Source organism: Epinephelus moara, chromosome 13, assembly GCF_006386435.1.
Source record: "Epinephelus moara isolate mb chromosome 13, YSFRI_EMoa_1.0, whole genome shotgun sequence".
Classification (NCBI taxonomy): domain Eukaryota; kingdom Metazoa; phylum Chordata; class Actinopteri; order Perciformes; family Serranidae; genus Epinephelus; species Epinephelus moara.
In genome coordinates, this window is record NC_065518.1 from 20,971,167 (window position 1) to 20,991,498 (window position 20,332).

At 41.9% G+C, this 20,332-nt stretch overlaps 2 protein-coding genes across 2 annotated transcripts in view; one reads left to right on the forward strand and one right to left on the reverse strand.

Annotated features, from left to right (window-relative positions):
• mybpc2b (myosin binding protein Cb) overlaps positions 1-8,311 on the forward strand; it is a 28,459-nt gene extending 20,148 nt beyond the window's left edge. The window contains exons 16-32 of the mRNA XM_050059953.1: positions 362-531; positions 886-1,051; positions 1,160-1,266; positions 1,364-1,393; positions 1,502-1,644; positions 3,185-3,344; positions 3,445-3,549; positions 3,696-3,884; positions 3,967-4,101; positions 4,344-4,511; positions 4,689-4,777; positions 5,349-5,544; positions 5,715-5,854; positions 7,029-7,188; positions 7,361-7,497; positions 7,701-7,887; positions 8,176-8,311. Of these exons, the coding sequence (XP_049915910.1) occupies positions 362-531; positions 886-1,051; positions 1,160-1,266; positions 1,364-1,393; positions 1,502-1,644; positions 3,185-3,344; positions 3,445-3,549; positions 3,696-3,884; positions 3,967-4,101; positions 4,344-4,511; positions 4,689-4,777; positions 5,349-5,544; positions 5,715-5,854; positions 7,029-7,188; positions 7,361-7,497; positions 7,701-7,887; positions 8,176-8,201 (2,308 nt within the window). The 3' untranslated portion in view covers positions 8,202-8,311. The remainder of the gene's footprint in view (positions 1-361; positions 532-885; positions 1,052-1,159; positions 1,267-1,363; positions 1,394-1,501; positions 1,645-3,184; positions 3,345-3,444; positions 3,550-3,695; positions 3,885-3,966; positions 4,102-4,343; positions 4,512-4,688; positions 4,778-5,348; positions 5,545-5,714; positions 5,855-7,028; positions 7,189-7,360; positions 7,498-7,700; positions 7,888-8,175) is intronic.
• Positions 8,312-8,421: 110 nt separating this feature from the next.
• Positions 8,422-19,357, reverse strand: LOC126400015 (testicular acid phosphatase homolog). The gene is made up of 12 exons (XM_050060416.1): positions 19,288-19,357; positions 18,893-19,002; positions 17,658-17,753; positions 15,133-15,219; positions 13,931-14,086; positions 13,574-13,672; positions 10,512-10,607; positions 9,897-10,029; positions 9,513-9,595; positions 9,306-9,412; positions 8,862-9,043; positions 8,422-8,629 (listed from the first exon to the last, which is right to left on the reverse strand). The coding sequence occupies exons 2-12, from the start codon at positions 18,980-18,982 to the stop codon at positions 8,520-8,522; spliced, it is 1,239 nt and encodes a 412-aa protein (XP_049916373.1). The 5' UTR covers positions 18,983-19,002; positions 19,288-19,357; the 3' UTR covers positions 8,422-8,519.
• Between the last annotated feature and the right edge of the window lie 975 nt (positions 19,358-20,332).

Genomic DNA, 20,332 nt, shown 5'->3' on the forward strand with positions numbered 1-20,332 from the left:
TTTCTAATTTTTGGTATGACTAAGTCATGGTATGGTATGCTGTACATAATTACGGAAACTGTCAGTGTGTCATTCCGTCAGTCAGTCATTCTGTCTGTCCCATGTTTTTCTACTCACTGACGTGGTCAATCTATGTGAAACTGCACATAGGCATTGAGGATTGGCATAGGTAGAAGGTGACAAAGCTACCAATGGGTATGGACTAGTGTTATTTAACAGATAAAAAAAAGGTACATAATTTCCCACTGGTGAATGCAAAACAACTTTTTAGCAGTCACTGGCTGGTAGCAACATCACAGTATGTCAGACTCACAGTTAGCACTGACGTGTTTTAATGTGCTCATGTCTATTATTTTTCCAGGTACTTTGAGGATATAGAGCTTCACAAAGATAAAGATTCCTCAAAGTATCGCTTCAAGAAGGATGGAAAGAAGCACGTACTCATCATCCAGGAGGCTACGCTGGAAGACATTGGAATGTACCATGCTTGGACAAATGGAGGGCATACCAAAGGAGAGCTGGAGGTGGAAGGTATCACTAGAAAATATTTTAATTAGTTTATTTATGTCATTTTTTAGTGATCGCAGAGTTTATACAACATTAAAATTTTTAGATTATTTGATATAAAGAATCAGTGACTTTGTACAGATTTACTATATTTAGTTTGGGTTTTCTGTCATTTAAATGCAATGCTGAGGATGCAGCTGAATTTAACCGCTCGCCCGAGGGCTTAACGCCTCTCTTTACAAACAAACTAACAAGTCATGGCAGTGGGTGTCAAGATGTTGCCATCATGAACCTTATCCTCCCTCTCGTCCCCTCACCTTCACACGCTCCTCTCTCCTGCCTGAACTGTTCGCTTGTGGTTTCCAATGTCTTATTCAGAAAAACAACTGGAGGTGTTGCAGGACATTGCTGATCTGACAGTCAGGGCAGCAGACCAGGCTATGTTCAAGTGTGAGGTGTCTGATGAGAAGGTCACAGGAAAGTGGTATAAAGACGGAGTGGAGGTCTTGCCAAGCGATCGCATCAAGATGTCTCACATTGGAAGGTACAAGGACATATGGAGAGATTTAAAAAGCATTTTTAGGATGTTTGTCACAACTGACGATCAAACACATCCTGCCTTTATCTAAATATTCTCTGTTGTTTGCTTCAGGTTTCATCGGCTGATTATTAATGATGTGAAACCAGAGGATGCAGGAGACTACACATTTGTCCCTGATGGATACGCTCTGTCGCTTTCTGCTAAACTCAACTTTTTGGGTGAGAAAGAAAGAATGCTTACAAAGGTGCTATTGTGGATGCAATAATCACCAGCAGCCTACATGATATTGTCAATTCTTTTTTACTCTCAAAACAGAAATCAAGATCGACTATGTGCCCAGACAAGGTAAGGAGTCCTAAATTATCTTAGCTCTCAAATACTTAAAAACAAGTTCATCATACCCCAATCCCACTTCCACACATTCTCTTTCTTTGTATGTTGTACTTTAACCAGATCCTCCAAAGATCCACCTGGACACCACTGGAAACATGGTCTCCCAAAACACCATCATTGTGGTCGCAGGCAACAAGCTCCGTCTGGATGTGGAGATCACAGGAGAGCCAGCACCCACCGCTGTTTGGTCGAAAGGAGATCAAGTAAGGATGTGACAAGTAAAAAGGGTCACTAAATCTTACCCTGACCCTGGTATCCATGATCCTGGAACCTGTTTGTGCAGTATGACCTATTGTTCTTTTTTGTTTTATTTCATATAGAATATCCTCCCCCTCTTTGTCTCTTTGGGCCTCAGTTGAATGCTACCTCACCAGAAAAAAAACTGCTGCTCTGTTGAGATTTGACCCAACCAATGGAAATCTCTGTGCCCACAGGCAGTTAGGGGCACAGTGGTGCAAAGCAAAGAGAATGTCCCTGATGTATTTGGTGCCAAACGTGCCCCTTTTTTTGAAACAAGATATTTCTGTGCCCTCAGCAGGAAAGCGCCATGCTTCTTTTTTTGACTCAATGTCACTTTACTGTAGCACTTTAGAGACCATTGGTAAGCCAAAGTGCTGCCAAGGTCTCCCTCTGGTCAACTCAAATGTCCCATAAATGCCCTCTTAACTGGCACAAATGCCCCTGCGATTTGCCCCAGACCCTCTCTTTTTAGTGTGCTGCTCTAGGGTAGCTTGAAGGGGGATTGAAGGGGGATTTATACTTGTGGGGCGGATCCTACGCAAAAACCTACGCACGTGGTCTAATCCGTTATGAGCATTTATACTTGTAGGGTGGTGTGGCTGTGTCACTCTGCAGTTACACCTCCAAAACACTAGTCGGCGATGGAGGTTTCTGTGAAGTGCTATAAAGTTAAGTTGATTCAAAACACACATTAAACATGGCTTAATAGATACAATTTCAATAACAAGTACACAAATCAGCTTCATTATAACTCACAGCATTCACAGACAAACACTTGTCTTTTGCTGGACACATTTTCCCCACAAATACAACATGCTAATGTTTTTAGCACAAGCCTATGGCATTTTACATTGTATAAATTAGCCTAGCAGCTAGCGGACTTCTCTCTACTCATATAAAACCAGGGACATCAGCAACATTTAACAAAGTTAACATTACAAAATTTGGCTTCACTAAAACTCACAAGGTTCACTGACAGAACAACTGTCTTACTAAACACGTTTTCCAAACAAATATAACATGCTAACATTATTACCACAAGCCTATGGCATTTTACATTGTAAAAATTAGCCTAGTAACGAGTGGAAATTTCATATGAATTGCGCATGAAACAGAGAGGTTTAAGGGTCCTCTGCCAGAAAATTCTTAACATAAAACATTTAATTTCCTTGATTCTGGTGAACCTTTATGCACCAATGTGCATTTTCTGCATCAATTAAATGCATGAAAGTCTTAAATTTTGTCAAAGCAAAAGTCTCCTGCTACTTTCATGTTTTTTAACCTACGCCTGTGGCTTTCGGGTGAACCCTGCCTCTCGCCTTGGCAGAGGGGCCATCTTTGTGATTTTCACCCCTCGGCCTCAGAGAGTCTTTGCATGACCCTGACTAAAGAAAACTGTAATATCTGCATGTCAGTGTCACGTTCAACGTCCCCCAAATTGCGAAATACTAATACAAAGTTACCCCTCACGGTGCTAAAATGCTGCAATTTCCTGTTTGTTAGCCAGTTACAGCAACCGAAGGGCGTGTAAGGGTGGAGTCCAGGAAAGACCTGAGCTGCTTCGTCATAGAGGGGGCAGAGAGGGAAGATGAGGGCAACTACACCATCTGTGTTACCAACCCTGCGGGAGAGGACAAGGCTGTGCTGTTTGTGAAGATTGTGGGTAAGTGATCTGATGTTTCACGCTGTGGTTTACAATCAAGTATTTCCTCGACTGTTTTTTAAACTGATGTACGTAAAAACTAACTGTAATCTTATTTTAGATGTGCCTGACCCTCCTGAGAATATCAAATGCACATCAGTTGGAGAGGACACTGCCACTATCATTTGGGACGCTCCCAAATTTGACGGTGGTGCACCACTCAAAGGTAAAGGATGGATTTTGTCTTAAACTATTCATATTTAATGGGCTGAGCATATGGAATATTAATTATCTTTAAGAGGTTCTGCGTGTATTGTGTCTTAAATCATTATTCTGCCCATGTTTATGGTTTCTATGTTTTTCCTCCGTCAGGTTATCTCATGGAGAGGAAGAAGAAAGGCTCCTCCAGATGGACAAAGCTCAACTTTGATGTATATGATTCAACTACATATGAGGCTAAGAGGATGATTGAGGGTGTTCTGTATGAGATGAGGGTGTTTGCTGTCAACAGCATTGGCTTGTCTCCACCAAGTCTCACCTCCAAACCCTTCATGCCTATTGGTACGTACTGCAACCATTTTTACTCAGTGTTTCTCAGCTTCCTCCGGTGACTCTCTTGAGTATCTCTTTCTGTCACCCTCAGCCCCAACTAGCGAGCCAACGCGTCTGTCAGTCCATGATGTGACGGACAGCACATGCGCCCTGAAGTGGCTCGCCCCAGAGAAGATTGGAGCTGGGGGCCTGGATGGCTATGTTATTGAGTACTGCAAGGAAGGAGGTGATGAGACCAAACAATAAAATAACTAATTTTTATCAGCATTCTCTGCTCAAATTATAACATAATAACATTTATTTGTTAACCGAAGTCAGTTTAAAAATGGCACAGGCCATAAACCCAATAAGGGAATTAATGTCTCTCCTACTATCACAATAAATCTATCTAATAACAGAGCAAAAAAAATAACAAGATTCAGATCCCACTCACTGTGATTTACTGCATGTATTTCTCTTTTATTTCAGACACTGAGTGGGTGGTGGCAAACCAGGAACTTTGTGAGAGGCAGGGATTTACGGTGCGTGGCCTCCCCGTGGGAGAGAAGATCAACTTTAGGGTGGTGGCAGTAAACATTGCTGGACGCAGTCCTCCAGCTGTGTTGTCACAGCCCGTCACCATCCGTGAGATCATGGGTGAGTCAGTCAGGATTGGTTGTGAACAGACACGAGTCAAAGAGCACTTATTTTATGGATTATACCTTATGCCCAGTTATAGCATTTTTGTGCTTGTTATGGTTTATATAGACAGATGCTTAATGCTAGCATGATACAGTACAGTGTATTTTAATTAGATGTATTTTCCTGCTTCAGAGCATCCTAAGATTCGTCTGCCTCGTGACCTGAGGACAAAGTACATCAGGAGAGTAGGAGACAAGGTCAACCTAACTATCCCCTTCCAGGTTAGAGACAAACCTTTGCTAAGATTTTGGAACTGCTCCATATTTTGCTTGAAAGCCTCTGTTTACAAGCAGTAAAATATATGATATTATATTAATAAATACCATTGGAAAACTGCTACTTAAACCCTAACAAATATAGGCATTATGTCTTTAAAGGGAGTCTGTTTACAGGTGTTGAGGGGAACTGCTGCATATGTATAAAAGTTTTATTAAGCCTTTAGTGGGTCCAGAAGGAACTGCATTGCATAAAGAAATGATATCTCTGGTTTTGCTGCATCAATTTTTTTTTTTTTTTTTTTTTTACTGTCCATTGTTAGTCTGTGTTATAGGAGTCCAATCCTTAACTGGTGGTGCACTTGGTGGTGCCCTTTCCATGATCCAGCTTACTTTAGTGGCAAACATTCTGACAGCCCTAAAGAAAAGCAGATTCTCCGTTTCCCGTAAATCCGTAGCTTATACTGTAACATACACAGTGATTATGTTTCTGTTTAGGATCTTCCCTATCAAGTACTTTATTCTGACAAGCAAATCCTTTTTATCCTCAACAATCTGTCATTTTTGTGTCCTCTAGGGTAAGCCACGCCCTGTCGCAACCTGGTTCAAGGATGGTCAACCCCTTGACCCCACGATGGTCAGTGTCCGTAACTCAAACGTGGACAGCATCCTCTTCATCCGCTCAGCAGAGAGAGAGCACTCTGGAACATATGAGCTGGTGCTAAAGATTGAGAACATGGAGGACAGAGCCAGCATTGTCATCAGAATTGTTGGTAAGATTATCAGGTCTCTGCAACTGGGAATGAACAGTATTCGTTCCCAGTTGCATTCATAAGTGTTACTTTATCAGTCAGTGGGAACTATACATTTAAGAATTCACTCATTTAAAGAAAAGCACACCTTGGACTATTTGAGATTGAGATCTGACATTTGATTAATTCAGATAAACCCGGACCTCCTGTGAACCTGAGGGTGACAGACGTCTGGGGCTTCAATGCAGCACTGGAGTGGGACCCCCCTAAAGATGATGGCAACTGTGAAATTACTGGATACACCATCCAGAAGGCAGACTTGAAAACTAAGGTGAGAGTGGGGATCGTGTTTCAAGACTACATGTAGGGCCTGCAACTAAACAGTAATACTGACATTACATCCAGCTAGCATTTAACAGTTGGATTAGTCACATATGCTTAATTTGTTGTCTTTAAAAGAGATCTATTATGCTTTTCCTTAATTTCTGCCATACATATATAATGTTGCAATGTCAGTTGTTCATATTAAATGTGGCCAAAGTTTCAATAATGAGGTAAACGTACATAAAAGTAACGTGTAAACAAAGCCCACAAGCTTCAGACCGTTCTAAATATATTGTTGAGACAAGCTGACATCAGCTCATGATAGATTTCCTTATATGGTCATCTGCTTCAGGCATGCTCCTGCAAGTGTTTACATTATGTAGCCTACACTGCTACATGTAGCGACATGCTAACAGCAGGGAAACATGTATCTTGGGTGCTGATGTTGTGAATTTCACCTCAATTTCTGATCATCTTCCTGCTTGGACATGACCCTGTTGTGAAGATTTTGGTTTAGAAGCTTATAGTGGTGATTTTCACAATAGCAAATGCTTAAAAAAGTTAAACTGCCGCTTATGAAATTTAATCGGCACTGCTTCCACACTGTGTGGCCCATTAAGCAGGTGCATGAGAGACTTCCACCAACTGAGCCGGCTACTTCCAGTTTAGCACACGGCTAACCTAAATGGGGGTAAAATGATTCAATGGTGAGGCTTTTCCAAACTTTCCAAATGTGACTGAACCAAACAGATTAAATTCTGATAGTGAAACAAGTCCTTTTGTGGGGGGTCGTGGAACTCCAAACGATCTATTAAGTGATTTACAGAGGTCTCTTTAACTGTATAAGTCTGTGGGAAAAAGTATTTTTTGGGGCCCGATAGCATCATGTGACAGATGTAATTACACTGTTTGGCCACTACGAAAATTGGCTTTCTGGGGGACTGGTAAAGATGCGATAAGCACAGATATGGAAGACCTGGAAACACCGACCAATCAGAGCAGACTGGTCTTTTCAGGTAAGGAGGCTTACAGAGACAGGCAGTAAAACGAAGCATTTCATACAGACACTAAATACAGGTGTTCCAGCAAGGACAGTATGAGGAGAATAAAGTGGGTTTTTTTGATATTAATTAATATTATGTCCTCTCTAATGTAATAATGTGACCTGTCTCTCTCTCCAGGGATGGTTTACTGTCTATGAGCACAACAGACGACCAAACTGCACAGCTTCAGATCTGATCATGGGCAATGAATACATGTTCCGCGTCTTCAGTGAAAACCTCTGCGGCCTGAGCGAGGACGCACGCGTCAGCAAGAACACGGCCGTCATTGCCAAGACAGGTGTGAACAGTACTGATAATGTGTGTGTGTGTGTGTGTGTGTGTGTGTGTGTGTGTGTAGTGTGGATTGTATTTTACACTATCATAGAAGATGCCAAGTAAAATATGTCACATTTCCACTCTGATTTATGGCGGCTGACTAAGTTTGCCTGCCCTCCCACCCTTCTCCATAGGCCTGGAGCACAAACGAAACCCCTACAAGGAGAAGGACATGTCCTGTGTGCCTAAGTTTACTCAGCCCCTGGTTGACAGATCTGTGGTGGCCGGCTACAGCACCGCCATCAGCTGTGCCGTCAAAGGCTTCCCCAAGGTAAACATGCATGTTAAAATAGCCCGTGGAGCGTGAGTCACAGGCTGACAGTGCCGGTTCTCATATGCAAATCAACATCTGAAGTTCACTGCAAGGAGGACTTGTATCCAGATCCACCAACATAAAAAGACAATCTTTCTATAATCTAAGATTTAGATGCGTTCCACCTGATTACTTATTCATTTAACATTTTCTTGTCTTAGCCTAAGATCGTCTGGATGAAGAACAGGATGATTATTGGTGATGATCCCAAGTACTTGATGCGGAACTACCAGGGAGTGCTGACCCTCAACATTCGCAAGCCTGGCACCTTTGATGGAGGCAAATACTCCTGCATGGCTGTCAATGAGCTGGGCCAGGACGAAGTGGAGTGCCAGCTGGATGTCCGACGTAAGAACAGAGGGGGATGACGGGTGGGGGGGATGATGGAGGAGGGGGGAGCGTTGGTGACTTGAGAGCAAGATGAGTTTCTTTTGTTATGTTAAATACAGATGATTATTACATGGTTAGTTTTGATCATGCACTACACACTCAAAGCCAGAGCAGATTGTGTTTAGGATGACAGCTGCAATGGAGCTGAATTGTTTGAATGTGGATATGAAACGCAATACTTGCCATTCAATTTAGGCTTATTTAAACAAAATCTAACTCTCTTCATCTGTCCTGTTTTTCCCACAGTTGCCACAGACCCGGACAAGAAGTGAGAAGCCGAACAGCAAAAGAATGTGAAATGTTGTGAACCAAAGATTGAATTAACAGTGAATATCAGTATGTACTGTGCACACTGTTAACAGTAAATCTAATAAAATTTAGTGATGCCTGCGACAAATACTTTATGTTGAATTTTATTTCTCAGTTTAAAAAATCTTTTAATCACACACACTCTATTCATAGAAGAAGGAATAAAGAGCTCACACTCCCTTCCATACACACCCAATCAGGAAGTATTAAAAATACATGGCACACTATTTTTAGAGAAGCACCTTTCTGTATTTTTGGCACATGTGTGACAGACGTCTGCACTACACCTCCCTGGAGTAGTGCGCCCTCCTCCTGTGGATCGCCACTCCTATGCTGAACAACAGCGCCACTGCCAGGAGACCCACAGCCACTGCGAGAACTGTTATGACACCTGTGGGAGACAACAATCCTGTTTAGGGTACATGTGAATGTGGAACGTTTGGAAGATTTCCAAAAAGCCTTGGTATTTTTAAATCAGACGGTCTGTGCTGAAAATCCCCCACACTGTTCCCCAAAGTGAGTACAGGAATAAACATATTGCAGCAAAGCGTTAACAATGCCAAAATATGTGCTGAATAGAAGTCAGTGCGAGTCTGAGAGTATAAAGAAAACAACTTTTTCACCTGTGCTTGATAATCTTGTCCTAAAGCCACACTCAGCCTCCCAGTCCTCTGCCATCACATCCCGCACCAGCTCGGTGAATACGGGCAGCGGGCAGGGGTTCAAGCCGTTGCAACCTGGCACAGGGTTGGGGTAAGGGTCGCGCCAGGAGTCATTGCGGTAATACAGCTCCAGAGAATAGGAACTGGGGAATTATTAGGATTAGCACAATGAGATGAAACACTCTTGTGGTAAGGGTTATGCTAATGGCTTTTGTATCATGTGCTAATTTGGCCGTTGCAGTCCTGGATGGCTGCCAGGTTTCCACCGAATTGAAAAGGAAATGCACTTGAATGGTTCGGTGTGGCTAAACAGTGGGAGGCGATTGCTCTATATGTGGTGTGTTTTGGCCATCTGACCTAGATATGTATCATTAAATATACAAGGAGCAGGCAGGACGTCATTACCCATCATACTCCTGGTAGAACTCAAAGAGTTGACAGGAAGCGTAAGGAGGAAGAAGGCCGTTGTACACATCCAGAGCCGCCTGGAGGGTGATGAGGGTAGAGTCATGCTGGAATGAGAACCATGAAGGGGGTGGGGGAGATATACAGTATGTGAAACAGCAGTTTTGCATGGGAGGCAGATAAAATGTGCCCAAACGTTGAACTTACAGCTGAGTACATAATGAATTTGAGAGTGCTCCCTTGCTCTACAACCCTGGAGAAATTCCTCAGGATGGCATTCAGCAGCACCCCTGGTAAATTAACACGTCAGTGTCAACAGTGCAAATGAAATTTTCCCAGACACCAACACAATCGTTTTGACCTTACTGAGCATCTTGTCTTAGCGCTGTAATCATCTTTGTCCCATTAGCTCTTATGTGCTAATATGCTTTTGGGAAGCCCGGCCCAACACTTTACACTGTCTGAGGCATAAACAAAGCCTCTGCCAGCAGTCACAACATTAGATACACTGAGCTTTTTTTTTTCACTCTAATAACATTTTTTCCCATCACAACAGTGCTTTAATTAATTGGCTCTAATGCGAATCCTCACCTCCCGAGAGCCTGGCCTTCTCTTTCCGCTTGTGACTGAGGATGCTGTACATGACCTCAAATGATGCAATTCTCTTCAGGGTGTCCAGAACATCTTGGGTGGCCCAGCGTGGGAGAGTCAAGTTATGGATCCTCTGCACAAGAAAATAGCATTCATTACCCCGCATCACGCTAATAATCACATTACACAACACATGAATCGCAACAAAGGGGGTTTAAATGGCTGTATTTCATCGTTTCTATTATCCCGGCTATTTTTAGCGCCGGTCTGAAGATAACAGATGCTCATTTTGCAAGTGTGAATGAGCGTATTCAACCTGGCCTAGAATCCACCCATCTCATAATGCTTTAATTATCATTTCAATATGTTATCCTATTCATTTCATACTGTATGTATAAAAATGATTTCCCCACGCTCCAGCCCCCTCCTCATCTCTCTGCAGATGTGTGGAAGAAAACAGATTCCTTTTCTTTTTTTTCCTCTTTCTGTTTGACTCTCACTGCTCTGCAGCTGCTGCATGTATCAGTAATTGAAGCATGTGTAAACTGCAGAATACAGTCAGTATCAGTGGGTTTATGGGTGGAACATGTGCTTGCTGTGAAACATCAAGTATACCTGACAGGTAAGGGTGTCATAGACCCTCCATATTTTTTTGCCAACCAGTTTGGAGACGGGGTAGCCAGTGTGGTTGGAGAGTCTCTCCACAAAGTACTGCAATGTGAAGAAAAGAGAACATTACAATCAACCAGCAGATCCTTAACTCAGGTTAAAGTATTAATACAATTATCTTTGAATATTTCCTTACAAGTAAAAGTTCTGCATTTGAAAAGACATTGCATATATTTTACTTTTGATGATGGGTCAAACAACTCCGGACTTTCAGCCATGAGACTGTTGTTCATATCTCATGTGAAACCAAAAATCACTCAAGTGATTTTAATAACTACATAGTGTGATAGTATGTGTAGCATTCTGCACTAGTGAGGTACATTAGTGAGTATGTACTTACTTTAAGCCAAAGCCATGATGTTTTTTTGATACCTAACCACGTACTTAAGTGAACTTGTTTCCAAAACATAAGGAAGTAAACCTAAAAATAAAGTTTGTTATTGCTGTTGTAAGTTTATTTTGAAAAAAACTGAATGCATTTCACAATTGGAAGTTGTAAATTTCCCGTGAAAACAGAAGTTTATTTTGAAAAGACCCAAGTGTGAATTTACACACGGTCCCTGAGCATCCACAGCTGATGCAGGAGGGTACCTAGTGCATCATATTTTGACATGCAGGGCCACTGACCAAACATCAGTATTTGACAAGTTGGAAGTGAGAATGTGTTAATGGTGTGGCTAGTTTAAAATACAGTTTGGTACTTAAGTCTGGTGGTTCCCAACCCGGGGGTCGGGGCCCTTTCAAAGAGCCGAAACATAAATCTAGTGCCTTCAAAATCTAGTGGGTCATGATAGGATTCATGATTTCCTGATTTTTATTCATACTTTGGACTTTAACTTTTGCACTCCGTAAAATACTGTATAACTTAACACCAAAATCAAAAATACTACTTTTCCTCTTACCTGTGGTGCTATTTATCAATCCAGATTGTTTTGGTGTCAGGTGTCAAGTATTCGAGATATTGGCCGTAGAGATGTCTGCCTTCTCTTGATATAATGGCAGCATGAGAGGTAAACATTAATTTAGAGCTAGCTCAGTGGTGCTAGGTGAGCTAGCAGTGGATGCACACTTCCTTCTGCACGGTGATATGGTTGGCGTGTGTATTTCAGTCGAAAATAGTTCCTACATGAAATTGCTCACAACGAGGTCAGTGGATTATCTTGAATAACTGGGTCACAATTTCTGGATAGAGATACATTGCTGTTAGGTTTTTCAAATGTGTTGTTTGGCGGACCACCACAAGCTGTGTACCATCTAGTTCCATTATGTTGGGGAGAAGGCAGACATCTCTACGGGCACTATCCCAAAAGATTCTCACTCCAACCTCGTCACATATCGATGTTTGGTTTGGTCATGGACTTTCCATGTCCAGATACGACATGCAAGGTACCCTGGGTGCGTTGGTTGTTGACGTTCTGGGATGCCGTGTCAAGTTCTGCCTGTCACATGCATTGTCTTTTTTTAGAAACACTTTTGTTTTTACAGGAAATTTACCATTTACATACAGTCTCTTTCAAAATAAAGGGACTTCATCAGTACAACTAATGCAGGTTGTTGAGTTTAGGAGAAAAGTGTTTGTTGGACCCATCCACCACACCTCCCACCCACACCACTCTGACTTTTGTTGCCTTAACTTTCGTTCTTGTCCCACCGTGTTTTGCCCTGATGCTGCTGGGCACCGTTAGACTATAACGGCGACAGGCCGCGTTTAATGCCAACATGAAAGGATGGCTTTGTTCGTCAGTGTCTGGCACTGCAAGTCACTGCCCAAGCACCAGATTTCGACGACTTTGGAGTGAGACTGGGTTGAGCACTACAGGTAAGAGGACTTTTTTTTTTCCTTACTTGGGGGTGAACTGTCCCTGTAAGTAATTTAAATAAACATCTATGACAAGTTTATGGGGGAACATGTGAAACTTGACCAGGGACCTACTACATGATTTTTTTTTCATGTGCATTGTTAATCTGCCAAGTAACTAGAAACTCCAGCAGACAAATAAATATAGTGGACGAAAAGCACAATATTTCTCACTGAAATGTTGTGGGGTATAAGTGTAAAGTACTATAAAATGAAAATACTGAAGTACATGAATCTCAAAATTGCAGTACTTATTACTCTCCATCACCAGTCTCAGGGATAGTAATGAAAAAAACGATCAATTTATCATTTTTCATCAGTTATATAGGATCCTTGTTTTGTAGATGCACTTACAAAATAGTCTTCTTTGTTTTCAGTGTTTAGACTTCCTTATTGCAGACATTATTCAAAGCATTTGTGGATTATCTTTGTTTTCTGATTCAGTGTCTGTTGCTCAGTTCAGCTCTTGGTCAGACAACACAGTGAAAAATGGCACCATTTTGGTTCTTGCATCCCACTTGCAGGTACTGTGCCTCCAGCAGAGGGTGTTAAAATTCAATGCAGGAGGCCCTGTCCTGATCTCAAACACCACCTTAATAGGCAGCACATGGGACTCAGTTTAATTAAAACCTTTTCATTGTAATTCTTAATCTAATTCAATCCAAGCGTTAATTAGCGTCTCTGAGAATGTGAGAGAAATTGCACTGTGCAGCTTTTTCGAGGCACTGGAGTCACCGTGCCTGAGAAAATCACTGAGAGGACATGATGTCTGCAGCATAACTAACACGTCCACTGGAGGTGCTGATAACGTTGGCACCGGCAACTGTGAAGTATATATTTCACTGTTTTACACAAATGTGCATTTCACAGTGTTTGTTAATTTACAAACCGAGGCACGGATAAGCAGATAAAGAAGCAGCTGAGGTGCGGATAAAGTATTATTCACAGCACTTCTGATTATATAATTGTAACGATAATAAAAAAAACAACAGAGTTAGAAACAACTTTTTAGTGGTTAACGGGCACATGACTCATAGAAAAGTGATGTTTAACAAACTGAACTGTGAGTGGAGCGTTCACGTCACTGAGCAGAGGATGGGATTCAGTAAAGTGTGTTTAGATGACAGTCTTCTTCTGTGGTTTGTCTCACCTGGTGAGCCCTGAGGAACCTCTGGTAGTGCTGGCTCTCAAAGGTCTCCGTCATCAGCGCTCTGAACCTTGGACAGTCTTTGCCCGGAGACTTCAACAGCTTGAGAAATCGAAAAACAACAGCACAACATCAGTGGAAATAATGCACATTTACTGCAGGTACCAGGAGTCTTCTGGGCACAATTATGTGTTCATTTCACACTTTATAACAGTGGGGAATTTCAGCACAGCAGGTTCACAGCTGAGGTGAACACAGACAGCAACACGGAGCTACACAGAGTGAGACTCAGATGAACTTGTACAAGTTTCTATGCGGCTGCCGTGTGGAAGGAAATATTTATGTGGCTCCGCAGCCCACCTTGTCCTGGGCCCTGGGGATGGTGTGCACTGGAATAGGCCGCCACAGTAACTGGGGCATGATGGGAGGCGGGCGTCTGGTTGGGGGGAACATCCCAGCGAGGCAGGCCTGGGCACTCATCAGAGTGCGGTCGTAGTCAGTGCTCCTCACATATAACTGTTGGGAACATGAAGGAGGAATGAAAATGCATCCATATGTTGGTACAAGGCTTGGCAGTGATTCCTCCTCCAAATGGGACACTCAGGCGTACTTTTTATAGAAAGCCGAAATGCACTTGGACACTCAAATTGCATTTGGAAATTGGAAACATAATTCAGTTTCTTTTTTGATTTAATAAAGATGCAAAATAAAGGCACCCAGCAAAGCAGCAGTGTATCATGAGCGAGCTGTATTTCTCTCAAGTCAACCGAGGTATTCCCTTAACATGAAGAGGAGGGGAGTCAGAAGAGATCCAAATGGATGAGAGAGGGAGGGGAGAAAGATCCCTCTTACTGTGATCTCTCCTGACATCAGCCTTCGCTCGTCTATATCTCTCTGTCACCCCGTGTCAGGTTTTTGCACACAGTAAATCACGCTGATAAGGTTGGATGTTCCTGTGATGCCGAGAATGCTTCTTTTTTCCCCCCTCCCACCCTTTTTGTCAAATTAAAACAGACATGGCAGCGCGGTGGAGAGGTACCGTACAAGTTGACAGAGACTTGGGCGACAAATCGCCAATGACAGGTACTGAGAAGAGCTGTTATTTTTGTGGTAATTGCGTGTTATTTAGGAGAGGGAGAGGACTGAACGCAGGGATGGAGAGAAAGAGAGAGGGGGGGAGGGGTAAGAGAGAGGGAGATAGAAGAAAAAAAAGTAAGACAGGGAGTGTAAAGAAAACAGAGACAGGGAGAGAAAGTGGAAATCAGATCTTCATAATGCTGAGCATGCAGCCAAACATGTAACTGTACATGACGCCCAGAGGCAAAATTACCCCACATGTTACAGCAAATTACAAGGCCATGGCAATGATATCAAGAATATGAGTCATGCTCATTAACTAAGTGTATGTTGTTGGAGTTAATGCAGACGGTGGCTGGCACATGATTGGGCCGAGGGCATGCATGACAAGCGCTGGATGACACTGAAGCACATGGGTACACAGAGGACATAAAAAAATACACACATACATATATATAAATATACATATACGCAAATACACCTACCTCTTTGTTGTTGTAGTCGTCGCTGAGAAAGTTGCCGTAACGCCTCCTTAGAAACCTGCCCAGCTCAAACTGTTGTTTCATGCCCAGCTGAAAGGAAAATTGCCAGCACTGTTAGTCTTTGTCGAATCTGACCTTTTGCTGTAGATTTGGTAGATTTAAGGTCAAATTCAGCTTATTTACATAAAAAAACACATTTCACCCTTTCTCCAAGGCCTCCCAGAGCCACAAATGATAAGTTTATTCACTGTAAACAGGCTAATTGACCGAGAGCAGAACAATGACACAGTAGGAAGGGATTTAATTAAAAGTCTACAACAAGCTTTTCTTCCATCTCAGGACTTAAACTAATTTTGTGTTCTACAGATCAAAAGTGCATTATACTGTGAGTTCATCACATCACATCTGAAGCTACTGCATCTATACAGAGATACAACATGAGTTTAGACGTATGCCTACTCTGTAAATACCCCTCAGCAGGGCTGGTCCTTGATTTGTGGGGGCTCTAAGAAGGATTTGGTTTGGGGGAACTGCTCATTGCGATGTGCTCACATGACACTGAACCAGCTTGTGTGTTGTAAATATTAGATTGAGGACACATAATGTACAAATAAGCATGCTACAGATAATACAGAATATTACCCCCTAAACCCTGGATCTTCAGCTGGAGGTACACAACCCGAGGGCATCCTCAGAGCTGCTGCAGGGAGGCCTCCAAATTGTTGCTTTCATATTTAAGGTTTTTTTTTTCCCTTCATATATTAAATTATGTGAATAAAAATACACATTTCCATGAATCCAACATATTATTAGCAAAGATAAATTGGTCTATTCTTAAAAAAAAACAAACATTTAATTTACATTACACAACATTAATGATTGGGTAACTGTTACCCATGAATCCTTGCGCAATCATGTCAGCTAGCTAACACTGGACTGTGTGACACTTATCCATAGCTGAAGGTGAACTAGTAGGGCTAATATTTTCCTACTATTGGCATATTAGCTATATTATTATTCCAAGTGTACAGACATCTTGTGAGCCACAATGGATCGTGTGCTGCTGCTGACTGAGCGGCTACAGAAGACCCCCCAAAAATTCAGAGAATTACCTCAAGTCCAGCTCAGTTTTGTACAGCATATACAGTAGGGAGTCCCTGCTCCATCTCTCTTTGAGCTAAGGGGTCCTCAGACTGAAATACGTTGAAGATCCCCGGCCTAACAGTATGAATGATTTTTATTTCATTTTCTTTTAGTTTTATAATATTTTATTAAACCACAGAATCTTGGGAGTTCTTGTTTTGTAGAGGACAGCAAACTACTTATCCATCTGCCTGCCTCTGTGCTTGATTTTTCAGTATTTGTTGGCAAAAAATTGCAGCAAATATTATCAGTTTTTGTTTAAGAAGTTTAGTTTCTTTTTGTTGTTGTCTCTGTATAGAAAAACCAGGGGCCCCAAGTATCTGCTTGCAAGTTTTAAAGGCGCTGTATGTAAAAATGTGGCCAAACCGGTTACTGCACTCAAATTCAAAATACTGCCGCCAGTTGTGTCCGCCCCCCCTCCCCTACAGATTCGAGGTTGCTGGACAGCGGCACGCTGGAGACTGATTTGTTTGCCCACAGGCGGCTGCCGTGGCAGGGCCGCGTCACCGCGTCTTTGATCTTCGGTTTTCCAGCGGACCGTTCGAGCAAGTCTGGCTTCTCTGCTGCTAACGCTGCTGCCGGGATACAGCTTAGGAGACTGCTAATGCTATTTACTGGGACACTGCTAATGCTGCTTGCCGTGCTGCTGTAGCTCAGTCGTAACTGTAACTGATGCTGAGACTCTACTGACTGCGTGACTGGTAGACGGCGGTGGGTGGCGCAACAGGCCAAAACACAAATTCAAAACATAAACATGATTTGCGGACCATAAAAATGTTTTTTAAATGCGAATATTCTGGCTGTACTATTGTTGTCGGTGAGATCAGTATGTTATATGAACATTATTCCTTAGTCTCTGTGACATATTAGGATTATTTTACGACTATTTGCTTTATATTTCTTACATATAGCTCCTTTAAATCATGTTTTACTGTCAATTTACATTTTAGACTATGGACTAATAAGTTCACTACACTGTATCACCCCACTTGAAGCTGGGATAGGCTCTAGTATGGTGACCCTGAGGTCCAAAACACAATGTTTTACAAAACACAAAACAAAACCTTTTTAAAATGCATTTTATGTTGTGTTCTTATCTTGTTTTTCCTCAATTTTGTTGGTTTTTGGTTTGATTGTTGTGTTTTTGTTTTTGCTGTTGTATTTTCTGTAATGTTGCTGTGTTTGGCACCTCAGGGCCACCGTACTCCAGCCCCCAGTGACCCCACACAATGAGTATAGCAAAAATGGATGGATTGATGGATTAACACACCATATAAACCTAAAGGCTCTTCATATTTGGTTGTTTTGTTTCCCTAATCCTGCTTGACAAAATGATAATAAAGTCACTCACACATTTACGTACGGACACACACACACGCACGTACCTCAGTCAGCTGTCCGAAGCCCTGAGCCCACACTTCCTCCCCATGAGGATCCCTGGGATACGATTCAATAGGAGATCGATCGCCATGACGGAACACCTTAAAAGTCATAAGAGATTTTGTCACATGGATTCGGATGCCACACTGCTGTGCCAGTCATTACACTGTGTACGTCAGGAAAAAATAAAAAAAACGTCCTGAGACAGAAGTCAGAAATAGAAACCTGTGATTGTGGACAGTTCAGTTCAGGATCTGAGACACAGAGGAGTCATTTTAGATGACACTGCTCCGTTAGTATTATTAACCTGAGGACTCACTTTCTGAGCAGTGGCCATGACACACAGGTTGATTAAGGTGGATTATGGACACAGGTGACTCACTCCTGTTAGCTCCGCTGTGGTTTAAACTTTGAAAACAATTTGGATGTAAAACCTTGAAGAAAAAAGCAAACCTCAAAGTTATGGTTTGCCCTGAGAGATAATTGTTATTTTCCAACACACACTGTCTTATGGCACAAAACACCTTCTAAGGACTGGATACAAACTGAACCAACCCAACCCCAATTAAACTCAACTAAAATGGAATAAAATGGTTGAATAAAACACATTTAAACAATGATTTAGTGGCAAAGAATTACATTTATCTTATTCCAAATTTAATGTAATTTAAGAATATAATAAACATAATGATAAGACAGTTAACAGTACAACTGAACCACCAGATAGCATGGAGTGAAATGGTGACTGTCAAGCTACAGCATAGATTAAATCATAGCGCCAGTGTAACAGAAAACAGACACATTATCAAATCTGTAAGTCATTTATAAGTGATGAATACACTGGTGTAATGTATGAGGTCACATTATAGCAAAAAAAAAAAACATCTGTGCTTTTCGTTCAGTTGTCTTTTTCTATTACAGAACTATGGTGCAAAAGAAAGATATGCAAAGAGGTTTATGAGCAGAGCAGCAGTGTCTGGGAGAGATACGCCTGACACTGTTGGAGTTTAGGCTCAAAGTAATCCTTTGTCACATAAATGTGTAAATATAATAATGCTCACTGAGCAGAAAAATACAGTGTAATCAGCAACCGTGTGCGGTTATATCAGTCTTGTGTGATCTAAAGTGGCTTCCAGATGATATTAAAATGTTGTAAGAGAGCGTAATAGGAAAGTGCAATACTATGTTCAAATGTCATCATTTTAATCGCGCACGCTGGAGGAAAAGTGGGTAGACTTACGGCTACGACGAACCTCAGCACCCGGCACTCAGTCAAGCAGATGCAACAGAGGAGGAATAAGCAGCCCAAACTTTTATGGAACTTCCACATCTTTTTGATTCCCAGTTCTCCTGCTTATGAGAGGGAAAAAATGTTAAGTGATTTTGATTATAAAAGGCCGTTTGGAGCAGAATATGGAGAGCAAAAGTTGTGCAAAATGTCTTTTAATAACATATTTAACATGTCTAATTGGTTGTCTTTTTTATATTATATCACAACCCTGTAGTCCTGTATGAATGTCAACTTGATTTACACTTTCACCCAGAATATATGGATGTACAGTAGAGCACATGTAACAACAAAATGCCCTGTCAAAAGAGATTTAGCAGATCATGTAAACGAACACAGGCACTTACCTCAGCACACTTGTACACACATTTTGCTGTTTCAGTCAAACAAATTACAGACAGAGGAGGACCACTGTGCATCCCAAATCTTCAGTCATACCCGCTTTGACATTAAGTGCATGTTCCAGTTAAGGAAGGAGTGCTTTTATAGCCCTCCTACCTGACCTCGACTCTCTGACTCTCTCTCTCCCCGGGGATTTCAGGTCCCAATCTACTTCATCGCCGACTGAAGTCCAAATCACTGTCTCTGCCAATTCCCCGCTGTGCAGTGACATGACAACCCCCCCCTCCGCCTTGGCAGACATATTTGAGTCATCCTTGGAATTTAAGGATACGTATTTGGCCCCTCGGTGTGGATAGCTCCACTTTAAAGCTTATATTCTTAAGGACATTCCGGCTGTAGAGTAACAATGTGACAAAGAAATGGGTTAAGTTAAGACGCGCCCACCTGGCTTCTCAAATTGTACTCCTACGTGCATAAACACACTCATACGGTCGTACACACTGGCTTGGGGCCACAAACACTCATTATAACTTGCTATGTCATCCGCCGTGGGTTTGGCCCCAAAATTACAGGGCCTGGAGTGTTTTCCCTGACTCGACACACATGTAAGTATCTGTTAGTATCAAAGCAGCTTTATGGGATACAATGGGATTAGTGAGTGTGAAGATTTAGTGCTATACAGCGTTGACATCACATTTGATCGGTGTAAGATAGGATCTTTTGTACTAAGTGATACACAGTACAGTAATCACAGGGGGGGCTTGTCAGTGTAACACAAATGCTCTAAATGACGACTTAATTGAAATTGGTTAAGTGAAAGAGCACACATACTTTTACTAAAGGTAAAGAAACAAAAAAACACAGTTGCATCCAAATCTTAAAGCATAAGTCTGGCGATATTCAATATTTTTCTTGCTACTATGCTATAAAAACACACGATCACATCACACCATCGCACTGGGTGACATTCTCCGTTATAACAACAAACATGGGCGTTCTGTTTTATTTTGAGTCAATCCCACACGCGTGTCTTGGTGCTGTAAATACTCA

Coding starts and splice junctions, on each gene's coding strand:
- LOC126400015 (XM_050060416.1), bottom strand. CDS start 18,982: ATGTGGAAGTTCCATAAAAGTTTGGGCTGCTTATTCCTCCTCTGTTGC. Junction 14,087..15,132: donor ACGACTACAACAACAAAGAG/GTAGGTGTATTT, acceptor TGTTCCCAACAG/TTATATGTGAGGAGCACTGA. Junction 10,030..10,511: donor ATGACACCCTTACCTGTCAG/GTATACTTGATG, acceptor TTTCTTGTGCAG/AGGATCCATAACTTGACTCT.